General features: G+C 45.9%; 1 protein-coding gene across 1 annotated transcript in view; it reads right to left on the bottom strand.

Annotated features, from left to right (window-relative positions):
• FLT3 (fms related receptor tyrosine kinase 3) overlaps positions 1–22889 on the bottom strand; it is an 83902-nt gene that overhangs the window by 36002 nt on the left and 25011 nt on the right. Inside the window, exons 2-9 of the mRNA XM_047756100.1 lie at positions 22000–22121; positions 14158–14360; positions 10925–11040; positions 6258–6387; positions 3904–4031; positions 3361–3500; positions 3109–3262; positions 1709–1877 (exon numbers count right to left, since the gene is read on the bottom strand). Of these exons, the coding sequence (XP_047612056.1) occupies positions 1709–1877; positions 3109–3262; positions 3361–3500; positions 3904–4031; positions 6258–6387; positions 10925–11040; positions 14158–14360; positions 22000–22121 (1162 nt within the window). The remainder of the gene's footprint in view (positions 1–1708; positions 1878–3108; positions 3263–3360; positions 3501–3903; positions 4032–6257; positions 6388–10924; positions 11041–14157; positions 14361–21999; positions 22122–22889) is intronic.

The following is a 22889-nucleotide window of genomic DNA, read 5'->3' on the forward strand; positions in this document are numbered from 1 at the left end:
TTGGCTGCACCTGGCATGCGCAAGTTCCCAGGCCAGGGATCAGATCCAATACACAGCAGTGGATTCTTTAACCCACTGTGCTGGGCGGGGGATCGAACCTGTGTCCTGGTGCTCGAGAGACGCTGCCGATCACATTGCACCACAGCGGGAACTCTGAAAATGCCGGGTACTTAACCACTAGGCTACCAGGGAACTTCGCATAGGATTAGTTTTCAGAGATAAGGAGGTATCACAGCCACAGGAAATATAAGGAAGAGTTGGGGGTCTTTGGGGGACGGGGAAGATAAATTATGGCTTCAGATTAACATATACACACTACTATATATAAATCTAATAGCACAAGGATCTACTGTACAGCACAGGGAACTCTACTCAATATCTGGTAATAACCTATGAGGGAAAAGAATTTGAGAAAGAATACATACATCTTTGCTGTACACCTGAAACTAACACAACTGTCAATCAACTAAACTCTAATTTTTTTTTTTTTGTCTTTTTAGGGCTGCACCCTCGGCATATGGAGTTTCCCAAGCTAGGGGTCAAATTGGAGCTGCAGCTTCCAGCCTACACCACAGCCACAGCAACGCAGGATCCTTTACCCACGGATCAAGGCCAGGGATCAAACCTGCATCCTCATGGATACGAGTCCGATTCGTTACTGCTGAGCCACAACGAGAACTCCTAACTTCTAATTTTTTTCCTTTTTGTCTTTTGTCTTTTTAGGGCCCCACCCGAAGCACATGGAGGTTCCCAGGTTAGGGGTCGAATCGGAGCTACAGCTGCCAGCCTATGCCATGGACACAGCAGCAACACAGGCTCTGAGCCGCATCTGTGACCTACACCGCAGCTCACAGCAACGCCACATTCTTAACCCACTGAGCGAGGCCAGGGATCAAACTCACAACCTCATGGTTACTAGTTGGGTTTGTTAACCACTGAGCCACGATGGGAATTCCCTAAACTCTAATTTGTTTTTTTAAAAAGTTGTTTTTTTGTCTTCCAAAGAGAGAGGGAAGAATTTCTCCCATAAGAGAGCCTGGCATGTGGTTGTACAAATCCCTGGAAAATAAGGTTTCCCTCCAATATTCATCACTGGGCTTTTTTTGCATTTACTTTTCGAAAAGTTATATCAGTACACCTATAGAGAGTGTTTTCAAGGGGTTTTACTTCCTCAGTCATCTGCAAATGCGCCAAGGGCGACTTGGTACCAAGCACATCGCCTCCAACAGGAAGTAACAATCCAGTGACTTAGAAGATGCCATGGAACCAGACTCAAACTAACACGATCCTTTCCGTTCTTCGTGCAGCGGGTTACACCACCTGAATGGATTAAAGAACTGCTGCTGTGTCCTCACATCTGTCGTTTGCCTTCCCAGCTCCAAGGTCAATGTACGAATACACTACCTTGGAGTTCCCACTGTGGCTCCGTGGTAACGAACTGGACTCGTATCCACGGGAATGTTGGTTCGATCCCTGGCCTCGCTCAGTGGCTGTGGCTGTGGTGTAGACTGGTAGCTGCAGCTCTGATTCGACCCCGAGCCTGATAACTTCCATGTGCCCCGGGTGCAGCCCTAAAAAGTAAAAAAAATTAAACATAAAAATAAAGGAATACATTAGCTTAGGACACAAAACTGTTTTTCTCGAGGCAACCAGAGGGCTGTGCCAAGAATGACGATGTCGTTCCCGCCCGTGGGCTGCGCTGGCTCACCTGTACCCGTCGTCGAGTCCCCTTTGCTCACAAGGAAATGATTTGCGAGAGAAGGTCCACGTGCACCTGATTTGTGGATACGCTTTAAACTTGACAGAAAAGCAAAACTCTTCATACTGGTCAATTTCATAATCCTCATTTGATTTGGAAGCATTTATAAATCCCTTTTCTGTAAAAAAAAATAATAAAGATGCATTTATGCATTAGAAAAGGAGGTGCATAAGGAAATATACTGAGACAACAAATACATTTTTATTCATCAGTTTTAAGCAAGAAAACTCGGACGTGGGCAGGCTGCGAGTCAGACAAGAAACCCAGGACTTCTCTTCCCAGTTAAAGCCTGGGCTCATCACCTCCTGGAGTCAAGATTCCTCTTAAGAACTGGATGTAAGTAACTGACTCTCTTCCCAATGCAGTGGATAAAGAAACCTGTCAATTTTGCAGACAGTTCAGGGGCTTGCGGGGCTCCCCCAGCCTGGCCAGCCATGGGCACGGCTGGCGATTCCTGGCTCACAGACAACCCCTGTCCTCAGCCAGAAGGCTCTCAGTGACACGGCCCACGTACAACCACCTCGGGCACATGTGAAGATCAGCCTCACCAGCAATATGCACGGGGTTTCCTTACGAACGCCTCCTAATTAGCTTAAGACGAGGTCTTCATTTCTTAGCATCTTCATGGTGGTTGAAGGCTGCCACCTGCTCTAAGTGGTCACCTTCTAAGTCTACACAGCTCACCCAAAGCCCTATCATCTAAGTGCCCGTCCTGAGCCCCCAGTCACTGCTCTCTGACCTCTCAGGTAGTTCTTAGAACACGTATTCATTCAGGGACAGTTAAAAAAAAAAATCTGTTTTTATGTCTGCCCCTGAGGCATAGGAAGTTCCCCGATCAGGGATTGAATCTGAGCCGCAGCTGCGACTTTCGCCACCGCTGCAGCAATGCCAGATCCTTAACCCACTACTTCAGGGTGGGGATCGAACCTGCACCTCCACAGCCACCCGAGCCACTGCAGTCGGAGTCTTAACCCACTGTGCCGCAGCGGGAACTCCTCAGGGACAGTTTCGTGTCTGGCTCTCTGCCAGGTCTGAGACTACAAGGAGAGAAGTGACCAGTCCTGTCCTTAGGAAACTTCCAGTCTATCAGAGGACAAAAACCCACAAACAGAGGGTCACATCACAACGTGGGGAATGCAGACAGTGGCATGCGAGCGGGCACGGTTTCACCAGGAAAGGAAGGGAGGGGGCAGCTCATACTTGCAAAGCTGTCCTAATACGGTTTCTTTCTCAGCTCTCTCTCTGCCACTAACACTATGTTTGAAAGCAGAACTTGCTGTACATACCTGGCGTTCCACACTAAAAGAACTAAAAACACGAGAACCGATTACGCGGGCAGCCCGCATTACCTAGGATGGTGACCAAAGCTGATTTACTGGGATGCTCTGAAGAGGAACAAGTGTAATATCCAGTGTCGTTTCTTCCCACTGATGATACAAAAGCAAACAGAATCCGTATCATAGTTCTGTTTGTGGAATAGGTACTCATCTCAAAGCAGCTGCCCTAGGTTGTAACGAAACAGAGTTTGAATGGCATGATGTCCAGCTGGACTCTTGGCGCATTTTTCTCGGCATTTTCAGGATGCAAACTTGTCGTCTCACCTCCTCCAGGGCTTTATTCTCTAATTCCCAGCTGAGCCCGAATCCGTGGTTTACGTGAACAGCTTTGCACCTTATCCACAGGGGCTCCCCTACTTTCAGAAATAACTGTGGCGGTGTGGTCTGAGGAGTTTGGTTTAGATCTAGAAGATGAAAACATCCCGGGGAAGAAAGAAGTGATTTTTTTTTTCCTCATCACAAAATAGAGCCTGAACATTCTCCACGACAATGACTTTAATGGCATCCCGAATGTTATGAGGCATCTCAAAAAATAATAATAATAAAGGGTCTTTTAGAGATTGACTAGTCTCTTATGAAGCAACAAGCACATACAGAATCCATATTACATTGGAAATGATCTGAAAGAACTACAGAATTTTTTTTTTGCCACACCCGCAGCATGTCAGAGCCTGATCCTTAACCTGCTGAGCCACCAGGGAACTCCTAGAAATGTTTTAATTGGATGATGACCTAAGGCGTGATGATTGGTCCCAGATTATCTCTGAGGCACAGTCACTGGACATGGACATGACCTGACGGTCGTACCTATAGTGAAGAGCTTGGTACACTCCCTGCCCAGCTCGTTCCTCGCACAGCACCTTATGTCAGTCCCAAATAACTCACGGAGTACACTCTCCTCCTTCGTAACAACAGCTGGACTTTCTCCTTTACAGCTGCAATGAAACGAGAAGTGTCAGTTGACTAAGCAGCTTTTACAATTACAAATGAGGAGCTCCCGTCGTGGCGCAGTGGTTAACGAACCCGACTAGGAACCATGAGGTTGCGGGTTCGGTCCCTGCCCCTTGCTCAGGGGGTTAACGATCCGGCGTTGCCGTGAGCTGTGGTGTAGGTTGCAGACGCGGCTGGGATCCCGCGTTGCTGTGGCTCTGGCGTAGACCGGGGGCTATAGCTCCGATTGGACCCCTAGCCTGGGAACCTCCATATGCCATGGGAGCAGCCCAAGAAATGGCAAAAAGACCAAAAAAAAAAAAATTACAAATGACTGTTCGGGAGAAGAACCAAAGCAAGTGTTCCAGGGTCTAAGAGCCTTACGAGTAAGAAAGCAGAGACAGGAGCACGTTGAAAGGCAAACCTACCCAGCCCGACGGTGCCTGCCCAGAGTGTTAGGAGGGAACTGCTCTCATGACATATGGAGGAGGTTCCCAGGCTAGGGGTCCAATCGGAGCTACAGCTATGCCAGAGCCACAGCAATGTCAGATCCGAGCTGCGTCTGTGACCTACACCACAGCTCACGGCAACGCCGGATCCTTAACCCACTGAGCAAGGCTGGGGATCGAACCCACAACTCATGGATCCTAGTCAGATTTGTTTCTGCTGCGCCACGACGGGAACTCCACGACTAGGTTTTAATACAGCCTAGCAAGGTGTAGGTATCACTTTCCTCTGAAGCTCTGAAGAGGACCACCAGCGCAAGCAAGAGTGGCCAGAGCCGCACAAGTCCCCAGTCTGCAGAGCTAAAGGAGGAGAGGGCAGCGTCATCTGAGGGGTTGTCAGCCACCCCTGTCCCCTCCCTACCCATCACCTTTCCCAAAGCAGATACGGCCTTTGGGATCTGTGTATAGTCACTTTTCTTCTCTTTTGTTGGCCACACCCTCAGCATGCACAAGTTCCTGGGTCAGGGATCGAACCTGAGCCACAGCAGTGACAATGCCAGAACCTTAATCGGCTGAGCCACCAGGAACTCCACTTTTCTTCTCTTTATCACTTTAGTCAAGTGTATGCTTTTCTTTGTTTATGTATTATTCCTTGAGGTTTTTAAAGTTATGACAACAATAATTATGTTCATTGTAGAAGTTTTGGAAAATCCAGAAAACTCCACCCCAAAAAGAATTTTGAATTCTTTTTTACCATATTCTTACCACCCTGAGATAACAACTGTTACTATTTTGCTGTGTTTGGCTTTCTAATCTTTTTTCCCCCACATACACATTACATACATAACCATAGGTGACCTCTTTTTCTTTTTCCTTTAAAATGTGGGATCCCAGAGTCCCTGCTGTGGCTCATCGGGTTAAGAACCTGACTAGTATCCATGAAGATGTGGATTCAATCCCTTCTTAAGGATCGGGCGTTGCCGTGAGCTGTGGTGTAGGTTGCAGACATGACTCAGATCTGCTGTGGCTGAGGCGTAGGCCTGCAGCGGCAGGTGCACTTCGACCCCTAGCCTGGAAACGTCCATGTGCTGGGGGTGTGGCCCTAAAAAAACAAAACAAAACAAACAAACAAACAAAACATGGGATCCCATTCATATCGTTCGTTAGCCTGATTTTTTACTTTATTTTATTTTGATTTTTGATTTGTTTGATTTTTATTTATTTTTTTAATCTTTTCTCCTCTTTAGGTCCATTATGCAATAAGATTTGTTTAGTAAAAAAATTTTTTTTCTTTTTCGGATGCCCTGCAGCATATGGAGCTCCCGGCGCCAGAGATCAGATCCAAGCCTACATCACAGCTGCCACAATGTCAGATCCTTCCGCCACGGTGCCAGGCTGGGGATGCAACTGGCAACACTACAGAGACGAGCGGGATCACTCAGCCACTGCGCTACAGCAGGAAGTCCCAGGGGATTTCTTACTTATAGGGAATTAGGCACTAACGTCTGGAACTTTCTTTTTCCCCAACCAGTTGCTCAGGGAGTCAATAATCCTGTAACTTGAAAGAGCTTTAATTTATGACTCATGATGTCCAGGGAGGGTCCTAAAGGTCAGTGACGCGACGGATGAGGAGTTCCAAGGGCTTCCTCGGAAAACATCCCACCACGCTTCCTGCAAGGTCCATGTGACTCATTCTTTAAAAAGCCCCAGGTTCCTGTTAACGTGGTGGTAAACGGTACATGGGGTCCAGTGTCAACGGTGCTAGAGAAAGACCGAGGGCCATACCTGTCACTCTGCACATCGCAGAACACCCATTCCACGGTGGGCTCTGGAATGCCCTCAGAGATGCAGACCAGGGCGTCCTGGTTTTCCATTTTTCTAAAGTAGGGTCTCCTTAGTGTGTAAAGCAGTGTATCTAAAGCATCACAAAGTATTAACATTTTAATATTTAAAAAATAACCATCTTAGCAGCCTCCGCAAAAGAAGAATGCTACATCGTTAAGCAAAGTTTTATACCAGAGCAGTGCCTTCTGCTCCACTCCAGTTATATAATATCATATCCCCTGCTCACCAGTATAGTAAATTCAACTCTGGCTGAAATGCCAACTTTAGCATTTAAACGACAGCTCATGTCTTCAGGTATTTCATGAATCTAAAGACAACTAAAGGACAGTGGACCGAGGCAACGTAAAAATACAAATGTTGACACGCATCGGAAAAAGAAAAGTGGAAATAACGTAAACTTTATAACATGTACCTATATAACATAAGACCCAAGTTTCCTTCCATAATTTTAATCTAGAACTAGGCAGAAATATAATAGGATGGAGTGAGAACTGGAAGAATCCAGAGGCTTGGTTTAGCCTCGTTTTGGCATCGGATGCTCACACCTGGCCCCACCCCCACCCCCGCTTCCCATGGGGCTGAACAGATAAACACGCTACTTCCGCTTAGAGCCCTTAGGGAAGGAGTTCACGACCTCGCAGAGCAGATCCTTCCATTTTTCAATCGATCTTTTTTTGTTGTTGTTCTTGGCCACACCGCAGCACGTGGAAGTTCCTGGGCAAGGGATGGAACACGCGCCACAGTGGCAACCTGTGCCACAGCTGTGGCAACACCAGATCATTAAGCCACTGCGCCACACGGGAACTTCCAAATCATTTTTTTTTTTAAGTTTCCCTGTGCTAAATTTCAATCTTCCTCCTTATAATAAATTCTGGTTTAAAATAATATATATAGTACTTTATACATATATACAAAAGAATAAATGAAAAGTAAAATTTGAAGCATAATAATAAAAACAAATAGGAGTTCCTGGTGTGGTGCAGCATCATGGATATTAAAACCCAACTAGGATCTATGAGGATGTGGGTTTGACTCCTGGCCCCGCTCAGTGGGTTTAGGATCCATTGTTGCCCTGAGCTGTGGTGCAGGTTGCAGATTCAGCTCGGATCCGGCGTTGCTGCGGCTGTGGTGTAGGCTGGCGGCTGCAGCTCCGATTCGATCCCTAGCCTGGGAACCTCCATGTGCCTCAGGTATGACCCTAAAAAGCAAAACAAATAAATAAATAAATAAACAAATGAATAAATAAATAAAAATGAACACCCATAGACCCATGTTCCACTTAATAACCAGAATAGTCATAACTACCTTGGAACCAAGCTTTGTGCTTCTCCCCATCTCAAGACCCTAGGTTACCTTTCCCCCGAATTTTGTGTTTATCACTCTTGTACTTTTAAAAACATTTTCACCGCATAGATGTGTGGCCCTTGACAATATATTGGTTGGTTGGTTTGATTTGAGCTTCCACACATGGCATCAGCCAATACGCAGTCTTTCACAACTTCAGTTTTTCATCCAACCTTGCGTATTTAAGATTCGTCTGTGGTTTTACACGTAGCTGTGCTGGGTTCATGTTGTTACCACCACATTGTGTTCCACTGGTAAATATATCACAATCTATTCTTCCCTTTTCTTGCAGTGGACACTGGGGGTTATTTCCCGTATTCTGTATCACCAACAACGGTGCCATGAACAGTCCGTGCATTTCTACACAGGCAGGTGTGTAGGTTTTTTTAACAATATACGCGGGAGGGCGACTTCTGGTTCACGTGAAATTAGCACTTCCCCTTGGCAATTTACAAAGGATAATTTGTTTTCAACAACCTGGTGCGTTTAAAATGGTATCTCATTGTGGTCTTAATTTGCATTTCTCAGTTATTAATTTACTATGTTTACTAACGATAGCAAAATGCCTACTCATGTCTCTTGTTCCTTTTTCTTTTTTTTTTTCTTATTGATTTATAGACATTCTTTACCCACCGGGACTCTTTATCCTTTGTTGACCATGTGAATTGCAAACATCTTTTCCCATTTTGTGGCGGCTTTTACTGTGTCTCCCTGTAATTGCGGACCATTGGACCAAATTCTACTGTCTAGAGCAAATTTGCTTGTTTGTTTTTTAAGTGAAGCTTTGCTTCCGCATGCAAATCTTTCAAATATTTACAATCAGATACTCAGGTCAAGGGAGATCATTGCCATGGAAGATATTTTAACTAGTTAGCCCAGGTTTCCTGACTCATGCAAGAGGAATTTCCTCTACGTTACACTGCAATCAATCTTCTCCCCTCAAAAAAATTGCCTTCTCCCTGCCAAACGTTCTCAATTCCCTCAGCCCCTTCTGACTTAAGGAATTCCAAGATCTTCACCGTTCTGGTGGCTCTGTTTTGTCTGAAAAAAATGCAGAACTGAAAATAATAATTTCCCATTAGTATTATCCATTATTATCCGTTAATGTCCTTAACCGAGACATGACATCTTCATGAAGGCTGCCAAGGCTCAGATTTCCTTTTTTAGTAACCATGGCATGCTGTTGGTTAATACAGAACTTGCGGTTCAAAAACCCTTTCCTCTTTTTCAACTTGACTGTTGCCAAACCTCCCCCACCTGATTTTTTTTGAATCCCACCACCCAGCCGCATGGTAAAAACAGTTACAATCTACTTGAATGACTGCTGTGACTTTTTACAATGTAAATCTGAAGCGAAGTGGTCCCACATGCAGTAAAGACGGCAGATGCTCACGTCTTTCCTACAAACTCAAGCATAAACACTGGCCCAAAAAAGAAAAAGAGAGCAAGAAATTTCCTATTCTCTTCCAACTTGAGGACTTAGCTGTCCCACAGGGGCGGGGCCTGGGGAGGGGCCAGGGAAGAAGACTAAAATCTAAGAGAAACAAAAGGTACCGCTTGACTCTTAACCTTCTAGGACTTTCTTCCTGGAAGAGCGGAATCATTAAGGGACTTTTCAAAAACAATTTTTGTCTGATCTTTGACTTGCAGGCTGACTTTGGAATCTAACGCTCGATGGCCAGCCCCATGAGATGATCCTTCTGGAAATCTAAATACCACCCGTGCTCTTCTGCTAGCAGCTCTGACATTGAGATCCAGGCTGCGGACCTGGCTACACTTGGCCTTGAGTTGAGACACCTGTTTCCACACCTCTCAGCGAGCTTTTGCTGTGACAGTACATGCAGAACACCCCGGGCAAAGGGCAGCTGTGGTTACCCCTGAGCCCGGGCACCACGTGGGCCGGACGCACGGGTCCCACACCTGCCTCTGTGCCTTCCGGACACTGCTGGGAAGAGGGGAGCCTGGCAAGTGGTACCAAGGTGTAGCCAGGGAGCCTGGCCTAAGACGGATACATGCAGCGTTTCTGCAGCACCCCCTGCAGGGCCCTAAAGGCAGCGGGACCCACGTGAATGCCCCCACCTCCAGTCCCCATTGGTCCCGTGGGGTAGAGCGGTCGGCGGATACAGGGCCGAGTCCTTGCAACCGCAAGGCCTGCGCATAACTGGGTGGAAAGGAGAAGCCCGAAGACTCGCAGGCGGGGGTTGTGCCTCCCTGGGTGAGAATGTCTGTGTTGTTTCTGGCGTTTGTCTGAACGTAGTAGCCACCAGCTACACGTGGAGATTTCAGGTCGAATTTTAATTGATTAAACTCGACGAAAACGAAAACTTGGGTCCCCAGTCACACCGGCCACAGTGTTCACCAGCCCAGGCGGCCAGTGGCTAGGTGACTGGACAGACCAGCCCCAGGCGTTCTCATCCCTGCGGGCAGCTCCATCAGACAGCACTAACATCTTGTCACCCTGTAAGGTCTGGAGGTTTGGGTTTGTTTTTTGGGTTGTTTTGACCGTACCCGAGGCACGTGGAAGTTCCCGGGCCAGGGACTGAACCTGAGCCACAGCAGTGATCTTTAACCTGCTACACTACCAGGGAACTCCGTGAGAGATGCATTTTTATCCCCATTTTACAGATGAGAAAACTGAAGCCCGGAGAGGGTAGGTGATCTGCCCAAGGTAGTTGTATCAGGTTCAAAATAAGAACTCAGGTCTCCTGACTGCAAGGTCAAAATGTTTTCTATTTTTTCCCTGCCATCCATCTGTCACTGAGAAACAAATGAAGAGCTGGAAAATGGGGATGCCCTGGGTTCTTTTTTTTGTTTGTTTTTTGGTTTTTGTCTTTTCAGGGCCACAACTGTTCCCAGGCTAGGGGTCTGATCTGAGCTATAGCTGTCTGCCTACACCACAGCCACAGCAACGCTAGATCCGAGCCGTGTCTTCGACTTACACCACAGCTCGCGGCAATGCCGGATCCTTAACCCACTGAGCAAGGCCTGGGATCGAACCTGCAGCCCATGGTTCCTAGTTGGATTCATTTCTGCTGCGCCACGACGGGAAGGCCCTCACCTGGGTTCTTAAGAGCGCTCATTCTGATAGACTGTGGGTCATGTCACAGTCTCAACAGGGGGTGAGGGTGCTTGAAGTGAGTTCAGTGATTCAGTTACCTATTGAGGGAACCCTGCTTAAGGTGTCCAGCGCAGCTGGCGAGAGTTCTTGGGTCCTAACAGCTCCTTTTGAGTCCTGAGAATTCCGAGAAGCGAATGGCACTTACTTCTTATACTCACTGTAAACAACACTGTGTAATTGACAGCTTCGCTCTGAATAAAAAGTTGGTATTCTCCAGCTTGGGTTTCTGTCATTTTCAAAATGACCATGGAAACAACTCCTCTGAAACACAAGAAAGAGAACTGGTGAATCTGGAAGACGTGTGAAACGAAAACCCTCGAATTTCACAGTGAGTCAGGAGGCGGCTGGGTGACTCTGGTCCATCCCGTCTCTGACTGTGGTGGCTCCGTGGAGAAAGCGGCTCTCATCCTGGGACTGACCTTCAGCCTGGCCCTCCTTAGGCTGACCTTGACCTTTAGCCAGTCCCTCCCCTGGGAGCGAGCGCCTTCCTCTCACGCTGCCCGAGGCCCCCGGAGGGAAACTCCCATCCGAAGTGTGCAGATTCGGCAGGATGCCCTCGTTGGTGGCGCTGGACCATGCCCTCCGAGGACAAAGCGCCTCCACGGTCGCATGTGCCCAGTCACCTGGCCGCTGGCCCCCATGTGCAGCACCAGGTTATAGCACAGGCAAGACTCACTGAGCTCAAGCACAGTGCGTTTTATGCCCCCGCACCCTGCTCTCTCCAGAGGGAAGAATTCAAGCAAAATCAGACACAAAGCATTTTTACAAGGCAATAATTACACTGATATGTCACACAGATGCCAGGAAAGGTCACCACGTATTTCTTGGTCTTCAGATCCCTGGCAAAGGTAAGTATGGCCAGGGGCATTGGCTTCAGAGAAAAAACTTTGATGTGTGCTGGGTGATAGGCTCATGAAAGCTGAAAAATGCTCCCCAGCCGTTTGTTGAGTAATGTTGCATTTACAAGTCCAAAGCACTGACCATTTCGCCTAATGTTGCATTTCCACTGATACTTTCTGAACTTGAGACATTACTGCTCAACCTCTGGCCTCAGCTGCAAGTCTATGCAGAATCTTAGGCCCCGCTCACACCTACGGAAGGAATCTGCATTTTCACAAGTCCCTCTAGCGACCCAGGGACAGGTTACACTGGAGCAGCCCTGCTTTGGAGCCTCAAGCAACATAGTTCTGAAGCGCTGTGCTTGCATTCCTGTCGGCAGGAAATGAGTAAGAAATAAAGGCATTTTTCTTTTGCAGGGGTTTTTTTGTTGTTGTGTTTTTTGTTTTGCTTTTTAGGGCCACTCCTGCAGCACGTGGAAGTTCCCGGGCTAGGGACTGAATCGCAGCTGGAGCCGCCACAGCCACAGCCACTCGGGATCTGAGCTGTGTCTGCGACCTACACCACAGCTCACAGGCGACACCAGATCCTTAACCCACTGAGCGAGCCCAGGGATCAAACCCGCGTCCTCATGGACAGTAGTTGGGTTTGTTTCCGCTGAGCCATGAGAGGCACTCCTTTTGCAGGTATTTTGGTGCTTTCTTTCTCCGAACTCTTCACGTCTGAATACTTAAGCCAACCAAACTCTAAGAGGGTCATCAAACCTTAGGTGAGCACTCTTCCTGGCCACAGGTCTGAGTCCAGATTTAACTTCTATAACTCTTTACTGCGGAAAAGTTGCTAAAAGTGTTTCGATACTAAGTTAATTCATCCACACAGGACCTACATGACTTGGGCGGTCTGTCCTAGAACAAAAAAGGCAAATTCAACAGAGGAAAAATGTTACTTTTTTACTCTGCTTTTTGGTCTCAATCCAGGGACAACTGTTGTGCTATCAATTTTTAGATTATTATTTTTAACATTAAAATATAGTTGATTTGGTAGCAAATTTTAATAAGGTCACCCGAACATTTCTTTGGGCCAAAATTCTTAAGAGGAGAGTAAGGACTTGGGTTTAACCCCAAGGGACAAGCAATCAAAAAACAGAAGTGAGTAACACGGTCTCAAAAGAGGAAAGGAAAATGAATGCGCTCCAAGATTTAGAACAATTTCTTACTAATATCAGTGGCTCTCCCATATATCATTTCAATTTCTGCTCATCATATTGTAAAACAAAATAGGTAAAGCCACAGGTTCTTCCCCAAGCATTTCTGAAAAAGAAGCTTCTCCCTGCTTTAAATAGTAAGCTCTTGGCTACTTTAACCAGCATGGAATAAAAACTTTCTAAATTTTGATCTTTAAGACAAAATCCAATTAAAAAATGACACCTTAAAAATCTCGAATATGGAGTTCCCGTCGTGGCGCAGTGGTTAACGAACCCGACTAGGAACCATGAGGTTGCGGGTTCGGTCCCTGCCCTTGCTCAGTGGGTTAAGGATCCGGCGTTGCTGTGAGCTGTGGTGTAGGTTGCAGACGCGGCTCGGATCCCGAGTTGCTGTGGTTCTGGTGTAGGCTGGTGGCTGCAGCTCCAATTGGACCCCTAGCCTGGGAACCTCCATATGCCACAGGAGTGGCCCAAGAAATAGCAAAAAGACAAAAAAAAAAAAACTCGAATATCCTTTTCACTATTTGTTTTACAATTTGCCATCTTAGGCTCAAAATATACCGCTATCTCTCTACACATTTTTTTTTTTAAATGAATAGACTTTACTTTTTTAGCACAGTTTCAGGCTGGTAGGAAAACTGAGCGGAAAGTACACAGAGGTTCTGCACACACCCTGCCCCACCCTGCTCCACACAGGTTTTCCTATTATTTTTTTAATCTTTTTAAAAATAAAAGTATAGTTGATTTACAATGTTTCGCTGAGTTTTCCTATTATTAACATCTTGCATAGGTGTGGTGCACTTGTTACAACTAATGAACCAATGTCAATGTTAAGTAAACATTCAAGTCCATTCAAGTTGATACCAGGGGTCACTTTTTGTGTTTTCATCCTACGGGTTTTGACCACTATAAAAGATCATGTCATTATGAGCTATACAACTAACTATATTTTTAGTTCATGATTTCACTGAAGATAAGAGTTACCATGGACATGTACGGGCATTTGAAAAGAAACCCTAACGAAGCAAGGAAGCTTTTTTTTTTTTTTTTTTAGGGCCATATCCGCGGCATATGGAGGTTGCCAGGCTAGGGATCAAATAGGAGCTGTAGCCACCGGCCTGCGCCACAGCCACAGCAACGCCAGATCTGAGCCGCGTCTTGGACCTGCACCACAGCTCACGGCAACGCTGGATCCTTAACCCACTAAGTGAGGCCAGGGATCGAACCTGCGTCCTCATGAACACTCGTCAGATTCATTTCCGCCGAGTCATGATGGGAACCCCAAGAAAATATCTTTATAGCCAGAAAATATTTCCCCCCAAAGCCCCTGCTCTTACCTGTTTTGCAAATCGAAGTGCGGCTGGCAGTTCCGGGAGCTGTTTTTAAAGACCCAGAGGCAGGAAATGTTCCCCGGGGCGGTGACCAGCACCTGCAGCGTGATGGACGCGGACACGTCCACCTCCACAGTGGCTGCTTCGTAGACTGCCCCCTTGCTCTTGGGCCTCAAGGCACAACCCAGGTCTTCCTGGGCTTCTGACGCCTATGTCACAGAGGAAACAACGTGCATTTACCACAAAGGCATGCTTCATGCCTCTTCTTCTTTGCTGGAATCTTTATCAAACACAGACACGTGGACACCCTGCACACAGCACCCAAGGGTGTCACGACCCATTGAGAACAGATCCCCGGCTCAAATGTCTGTGAATTCTAATTCTCTAAAGAGAAGACAGATAACTTGAGGCTGCATTTCTAAAAATGTGTTCCAGACTGTTACAGGCTGAACTGGCGTCGCCCCAGATCCGTCTTGCTGAAGTCCTAACCCCGCAGACCGAGACCTTATTGGAGCTGGGCCTTCCCAGAGGAGATCAAGTCAAAATGAGGCCATGAGGGTGGGCTCGGTCCGGTCTGACCGTGACCTTCTAAGAAGTGGGGATTGGCAGGAAGCTGTGCGCACAGGGAGAGCACCCCGTGAACGTAAAGCTGGCCATTCGCAAGCCCAGAAGAGAGGCCTGGGAGACCCCACCCTGCCCGCCCCCCCACCCCAGGCTCCAGAAGTAGCCCAGGCTGACAGCATCTAGACGTCAGACTTCCAGCCTCCGGGACTATGAGACAAGAGAGTCCTGGGGTTGCACTCAGTCTGCAGTACTTCATTACGGCAGCCCGAGCAAGCCACTCTATGGATAATTATCACAAAGTGAAGAAGACGAAAACATAGGCGCATGTTTTTGTGATTGTTGGTATACGGATCAGAGTCTGCAGAGGAAGAGTCAAGTGGAGTCTGTGTTAGACGGAATTGGAAAACTAATCTTTTCTGGGCAGATAACCCCACAGACCCATTGCCACTACCACACACCTTGCCCCCCTTAAATAACTGCGATGTAACGAGAGAAGGGTGTGGGAGCAACTTCTGCCATTGGACGCTCACCTCCTATCCCCCAACACATAGTGTAGGCCTCGAACACACATGCACAAAAGTGTACACACACACACACACACACACACACACACGTTACTTCAGATGAAGAGCAGGGTAGCTATTCTGCTGCTCATTGTAAGACACACTGCTGCTTTTATTTGTTCAGGTAGTACCTGATAAGTTCATTTAGTCAATATTCAATTAGTGCTAGACGATCTGCTAGGTGCTATGGGACTAGAAAAAAAAAAAGACACTGATTTTGTCCTTAAAGACTTTTGACTCTAATTAGAAGAAATAACTGAAACAAACTGAAATACAATGCACCCCATAAAAAGATACCAACTACTTTGAAAGGTGCCTTTAAGTGCTCTGGAACTTCAGAGGAGGGGAAGGTGACCTGGAGGTGGGGATGCTTCAAGGAGTACAGCAACTGCGCTGGATCTTAAAAGATGGACGTAGGAAGTTCCCTGGTGGCCTAGGGGTTAAGGAGTTGGCATTGTCACTGCTGTAGCTTGAGTTCAATCCCTGGCCTGGTAACTTCCATATGCCACTGGTGGCCAAAACAAACAAGCAAACAAACAAAAGATGGACACAGAATAAAGTAAAAAAAAAAAGACATATTAGAAGAAAATATTTGCAATGCATATTACAAATAAAGGAAATAAAGGGCTCATAATATACAAATAATTTTTTAAACATTAAAGGACACAGAGCCAAAAACACAGGAGAAAAATGGGAGGGGGAGGAGAAACAAACAGATAATTCATTTAAAAGATACAAAGAATGACTTTTCATCATATGAGAAAATGTTCAAACTTAGAATCAGAAAAACTCAATTTTTTTTTTTTTATGGCCACACCTGCAGCATATGGAAGTTCCCAGGCCACGGACTGAATCGAAGCCATGGCTGTGACATATTCCACAGCTGTGGCAACACTGGATCCTTTAACCCCCTGCACCAGGCAGAGACCTGGATGCCACAGAGACAACACTGAATCCTTAACCCACTGCATCACAGCAGGATCTCCCAGAAAAACGCAAATTAAAACTACAGTGAAAACACAAATTAAAACTACAGTGAGACATCGCTTGTCTATCAGACTGGCAAAAATTTTAAAGCATAACAACACATTTTGTTGGTGTGGCTGTGAAGAAAGAGCCACTCCCATACATTGCTAGGGGAAAAGCAAACTGGTGCAGCCCTTTTGGAGAGGAACTGGAATCTGGCACCACCTAATAGGACTACATACAAACTGACCCTCTGAGCCTGAAGTCCCACTTTGAGGACCATACCTCTAACAGTTCACTGCACCATCATTTGTAATTGCAAAATGCTAGAAACCACCTAAATGCATACACAGGAGAGTGGCTGAATAAACTATGGTCCAGCCACACAATGGAGGACATGCAGCTATAAAAAAGGATGTGGACAAACTTTATACATGGATTTGCAGTGATTTCCTATATAGACTGCTAAGTGAAGAAAGCTCAGTGCAAAAACTATCTACTTTCAAGTGTGCTACCCTTTGCGGAAAAAGGAAGGAGATTATGGAGTTCCCACTGGGGCACAACGGGATTGGCAGCATCTTGGGAGCGCTGGGACACAGGTTCGATCCCCAGCCTGGCACAGTGGGTTAAGGATTCCAAGCCTGGCAGAGTGGGTTGCCACATCTGCACCTTAGGTCGTAACTGCCACTTGGATCTGATCCCTGGCTGGGAATTCCATATGCTGTGGGGCGGTCAAAAAAAGAAAAAAAAGAAGAAGAAGGAAGGAGATTAAGAAAAGACATGTGTCTGCTCATTTGTGCACAAGAAACATAGTAATAATATAAAAAATCTAATGGGACTGGTTAAGTTAAGGACAGCATGTAGGTGTAGGTGGGAAAAAGATGGAAACTTGCTAGTTAGGGACAAGGAAGGCATGACACTTCTCTGAATATATCTTTTTATATAGCTTTAGTTCTCTGGATCATAATCGTGTTTCACATACTCAAGATAAATCACTAAAGCCAACCAGAACATGGGGCGGGGAAACTCAAAATGGAATACAAACCAAGCAAACTTAATTGTATCACGAATAACTAACATAACCAGAGTGAAAGGGGTGGGAAAGAAAAGAACAGACCTGAGTAACTTTGGAAAATAATACTTTGGACACTGTAAGTTTAAAGACAAAAAGAGGAATTTCTCCGTGGTGCAGCAGTTAAGGACCTAGCATTGTCACTGCATCACCTTGGGTTCAATCCCTGGCCAGGGAACTCCTGAATGCCACGGGTGGGGTTGAAAAAGGCAGGAAGCAAGCAAGGCAGGCAGGAAGGAAGGCAGGCAAGCAGGTAAAAATAATTGCACACAGTACAGTATTCTGGTTGGTAAACGTGTTTCTCACTGGGATGTGGGTTAGCAATTCTGACCAGTTACATTTACACCAGGATTAAATACACAAGTAAATTATTGTAGATAATGAAAGCCAGATCTCCTACTGTCCAAGAGAGAAGTATAGCTAAGGAAAGAGGGGAAGCTAGGATGAACCCTCTGGTGTTGAACTAAATCAGAGTTGTCAGCATGAACTCATGGCGATAGATAGACAGATAGAGAGATGGAGAGATGGCTCTAGAGGTTACAGAGAGATAAATACAGTGTGATGTATGGAGGTGATTCATATACATACGTAGTTCCTACCTGTGTCTTCTGAGAGGACCTAGAAGCAATGACATCCAGTAGCAATGAGCACCCCCAGCTCTCAGCTCTTGGTGTCTAAATGCCATTCTCTAAGAAACCAATGCTCCTTGGAGAAATGGTTAATTCTAGGGCCAAGGCAGGAAAAATACAAGATGTAGTGCCAGAAAGCAAGGACATGCTTCAGAAATGACAGGGATATGTTGAAAAGATACAAGAACCAAGCTGCAATAGCTCCCAATGGCCAAGGCTGGGAAAATTTCAGCAACAAAATAAAAACGGTAGTTTGGGGTTATAATCCACACTATAAAATTAATATCTATGAGTCCGTACTGACATAAATAAATAAAATGGAGAGAAGAGACAGCTCTTCCTCACAGAAAACTTCCAGGTAGAGGGAATGAGAGGAAAAAGAAAATCATCGTTAGCAAACATCCCGGCACTAACTGGTACAGGCAAGATCCAGCAATGCATGCTGCAATCAGTGGGTGAAAATTGGAGGAGAAACAGAACTTTTTCACCCCCCCCCACCAAATACTTTTTAACCACAAAGGGAAAATAGTGACCTTGTAGTGGAGAAACCCGACACGAACCATCTTAATCTTCAAACAGAAACGATGAGCGATGGAAACTGTCAGATGTGAAAAAACACTTCAGCGGACGGTGGGAACAGTAAGATCATCTTATTTCATTTCCAAGATACACTGTCACACAGCTCAGGATGGAGTTGTTTATTTCTCAGAGTTGCATGGGCAAGCTTTGTCTACTAAAGAGTGCTTGGTTCTTCAAAATACCCCTGAAGGGATACGACTTTTAGAAAGATGTCTCGTCTGGGAACGGTGAATTGTGGAAGAAATCAAAACCATTTTTTTAAAAAGCCGCTGACGCCCTAACAATCTAGTTCATATCAAAGTGGGAAAATATCCCAAAGGAGCAGCTTCGGCTCTAAGAAGGTGAAAACAAAGCTTTGCCACAGTTAGGATTTGATGGTTGTCTGATGTTGTTTAAGAATTACTGGGTTTTTTGTTTGTTTGTTTTGTTTTTGCCACACCTACAGCAGATGGAAGTTCCCCGGCCAGGGATCGAACTCCTAGCACCACAGTAACCAGAGCCACAGTAGTGGCAACACTGGATCCCTAATCCTCTGGGCCTCCAGGGAACTCCAAGAACTACTAGGTCTTAATACGATCCTGAATATTGCATAAGAATATAATTTATACTATATTAAAAAAACAAACAAACTGGAGTTCCTGCTGTAGAGCAAAAGGATTGGCAGAGTTTTTGGAGCGCCAGGATGCAGGTTCAATCCCAGACCGGCACAGTGGGTTAAAAGGATCCAGTGTTGCTGAAGCTGCAGTGGAGGTCACAACTGCAGCTCAGATCTGATCCCTGGCCCGGGAACTCCATATGCCATGGGGCCACCCCCCAAAAAAAGAAAAAAAAAATAAAAATGCAGGGCCTAATACTAGGGACCAAGACTAATCATCATAAATTTTTTAAAAGATTATCTTTTATTTAAAAAAAAACAACAAAAAATACTTAGGCAGTTCCCGTCAAGGTGCAGCAGAAATGAATTGACTAGGAACCATGAGGTTGCGGGTTCAATCCCTGGCCTTGCTCAGTGGGTTAAGGATCTGGCACTGCTGTGAGCTGTGGCGTAGGTTGCAGACGCAGCTGGGATCCTGCCTTGCTGTGGCTATGGCGTAGGCTGGCAGCTGTAGCTCCGATTTGACCCCTAGCCTGGGAACCTCCATATGCTGCAAGTATGGCCGTAAAATAGACCAAAAAAAAAAACAAAAAACCAAACCCACTTAAACGTGTGCAGCTATTTTTACATACTGAGAAGACACTAAAAGTTTAAAACACCATAGCGAATAACATTAAAATTTTTTTTGCCTGCACTAAAATATTGTGTATGCAAAATGCCTTAATTACTAACAAGCCAACAACACCAATATGTGCTAAGAAATTAAAACCAATCACGCTTCTGGCATTAAAAAAATCATGTATTGGAGTTCCCATCTTGGCTCAGTGGAAATGATTCCAGCTAGGAACGATGAGGTTTCGGGTTCGATCCCTGGCCTCACTCAGTGGGTTAAAGATCCTGCGCTGCTGTGAGCTGTGGTGTAGGTCACAGATGCGGCTCAGATCTGGCATTGCTGTGGCTGTGGTGTAGGCCGGCAGCTGTGGCTCTAATTAGACCCCTAGTCTGGGAACCTCCATGTGTCACAGGTGTGACCCTAAGAAGCCAAAAAAAAAAAAAAGTATTGTCAAGAGTTTTACATTCATTTAGAATGTTTTTACTGAAACCTACTTCACTCTGAGAATATTTTTAAATATTTCTGATTCTGGGGTTCAGGAAACCATGTCATGTATCTGAGGATTACACTATGTAGAAGAAAACAGTGACTATGTATTTGTATGAATCCTCAACCAGATAAAATCCATGGAACTGGCTAATTTACGCTCTTCTTGTGTGTGTGTGTGTGTGTGTGTGTATCTTTTGTCTTTTAGGGCCCCACCTGCAGCATATGGAGGTCACCAGGCTAGGGATCAAATCAGAGCTGTAGCCGCCGGCCTACACCACAGCCACAGCAACGTCAGATCCGAGCTGCGTCCATGACCTACACCACAGCTCACAGCAATGCTGGATCCTTAACCCACTGAGCGAGGCCAGGGATCGAACCTGCAACCTCATAGCTCCTAGTCGGATTTGTTTCCACTGCGCCACAACAGGAACACCTGTGTTCACTTTTTTTTTTGTCCTTTTGCTATTTTGTGGGCCACTCTCTCGGCATATGGAGGTTCCCAGGCTAGGGGTCGAATCGGAGCTATAGCTGCCAGCCTATGCCAGAGCCACAGCAACGCAGGATCCGAGCCGCGTCTGCGACCTACACCACAGCTAACGGCACCACCGGATCGTTAACCCACTGAGCAAGGGCAGGGATCGAACCCGCAACCTCATGGTTCCTAGTCGGATTCGTTAACCACTGCGCCACGACGGGAACTCCCTGTGTTCACTTTGTATTGTATATAGACTTCTAATATTTTCAGTTCTCTATCATTCAAGCTTCCTTCATTTGCATAAATATCTAGGCTATGTCAGATGAAGAGCATGAAAAAGAGCAATGAAAAACAAGCTTGGAGGAGCTCCCTGGTGGCTTAGTGGGTTAAGGATCCGGCATGGTCACCGCTGTGGCTTGGGTCACTGCTCTAAGGCATGGTTTGCTCTCTGGCCTGGGAACTTCTGCATGCCAGGGGTGTGATCAAAGAACAAACAAACAACCACAACAAAAAAAACCAAACCCCAAACCCACAAGCCTGGAACTTGAAGGCGCCAGAGCCAAATTATGGAGATATTTGCATGTCAGTTTAAATCAGGGGAAGACCAAGGCAGGTTGTAAAGGTTCTCACTGTGCTTTAGAAAGAACAGTCTGGCGGCCCTACCTGAGCCAAACTGTAGAAGGGAGAAGCCGCTTACAATATTATTGTGACCTGGGGGGAGTAAATGAGGGTCTGAATCAGGGAAGTGGCAGCAAGCCTAGAGAACATGAGATGGTTATATACGACCTCACATTGACAAGACCTGGTAACTGACCCAATACGAAGGCAGGCGAGAGGAGGCAGTCCAAAATGATGCTGAGCCTCAGGACTAGACAGGGCCAGAAACAGAAATCGATCCAAACAAGAATAGGTTTGGGGAAATAGAAATGAAATAAATCATATGGGCAGGTTTTAATGAGCAAGCAGAAAATCTACTAATCTATATCCAGGAGGCAGATGGAACTTCAGGTTTCGGGCTTGAGAGAGAAGCCTGGCTTCTTTTTAAGGAGAAAGGGAAATTCCTGTTTCCTGTTCCTTCTGAGCCTTGCAGTCCCTCCTAAACCCAAACCCAAAGAAAACATGACTCTTGATGGAAAGGTGGGCGAGGGAGCAATGAGTACTGATGCTTCTGTTCCGGGTACACGTACACAGTCTACTTAAATACATAAAAAGAAAAGCCCATAAGCCATAGCAAGTCTCAGTGGCGTACTAAGTATGGTCTCTAGAGAAAACAACTAAAGTTATAATTTTAACATAACTTTACCATAGGATTCGATGACGCGGTCCCCACCGATGAATCATTGTTCCTATGGTTGATTAAAATGCACTGGATCACAGGCAGGTCTTGATTTGTAATAGTCTCAAAGATCATTGCTGAAAAAACAACTGCAAAACAAAACAAAGACGATGATGTTGAGACAGGCACACCTCAAAAAGAAAACATGTATTCATCTTACAACACAACAAAATGTAACCAAGCAAAAGTGGCCAATGGGAAAGCAGGCAGGAAACACACACTCATGAAGTGAGTTCATGAAGCAAGTCTTACTATTAATCTGAAGCAGAGGTATTTAGACCAGTGCTGTCCAAGGAAACAGCCTTCAGTGATGGAAATATTCCCGGGTCATTGCTCTCCAGTGTGGTGGTCCTCAGGTGCCGTCAAGCATTTGGAATGAGGCTGAGCAACTAAGAAACCAATTTATTGGTTTCTTCCTGGTTTCCCAGCCCATGTCAAGTTATGTTTACACTATACTGTAGTCTAAGTGCTGGTAGCATTATACGTAAGAAAACAACATACATACTTTAATTCAGAAACACTTTCTCGGAGTTCCCGCTGTGGCACTATGGGACGGGTGGCATCTCTGCAGTGCCAGGATGCAGGTTCCATCTCTGGCCTGGCACAGTAGATTAAAGGATCCTGCATTACCAAAGCTGAGGTATAGGCTGCATCTGCAGCTTGGATCTGATCCCTGGGAACTCCATATGCCATGGAGTGGCCAAAAAGGAAAAAAGAAAGAAAGACTTTCTTGCTAAAAAAACGCTAACCCTCATCTGAGCCTTCAGCAAGTTAGAGCAGTAACATCAACGACCACTCATCAGAGATCACCATGACAAAGAGAAGAATAATGAAAGAGTTTGAAAAGCTGTGAAAAT

Source organism: Phacochoerus africanus, chromosome 13, assembly GCF_016906955.1.
Source record: "Phacochoerus africanus isolate WHEZ1 chromosome 13, ROS_Pafr_v1, whole genome shotgun sequence".
NCBI classification, from domain to species: domain Eukaryota; kingdom Metazoa; phylum Chordata; class Mammalia; order Artiodactyla; family Suidae; genus Phacochoerus; species Phacochoerus africanus.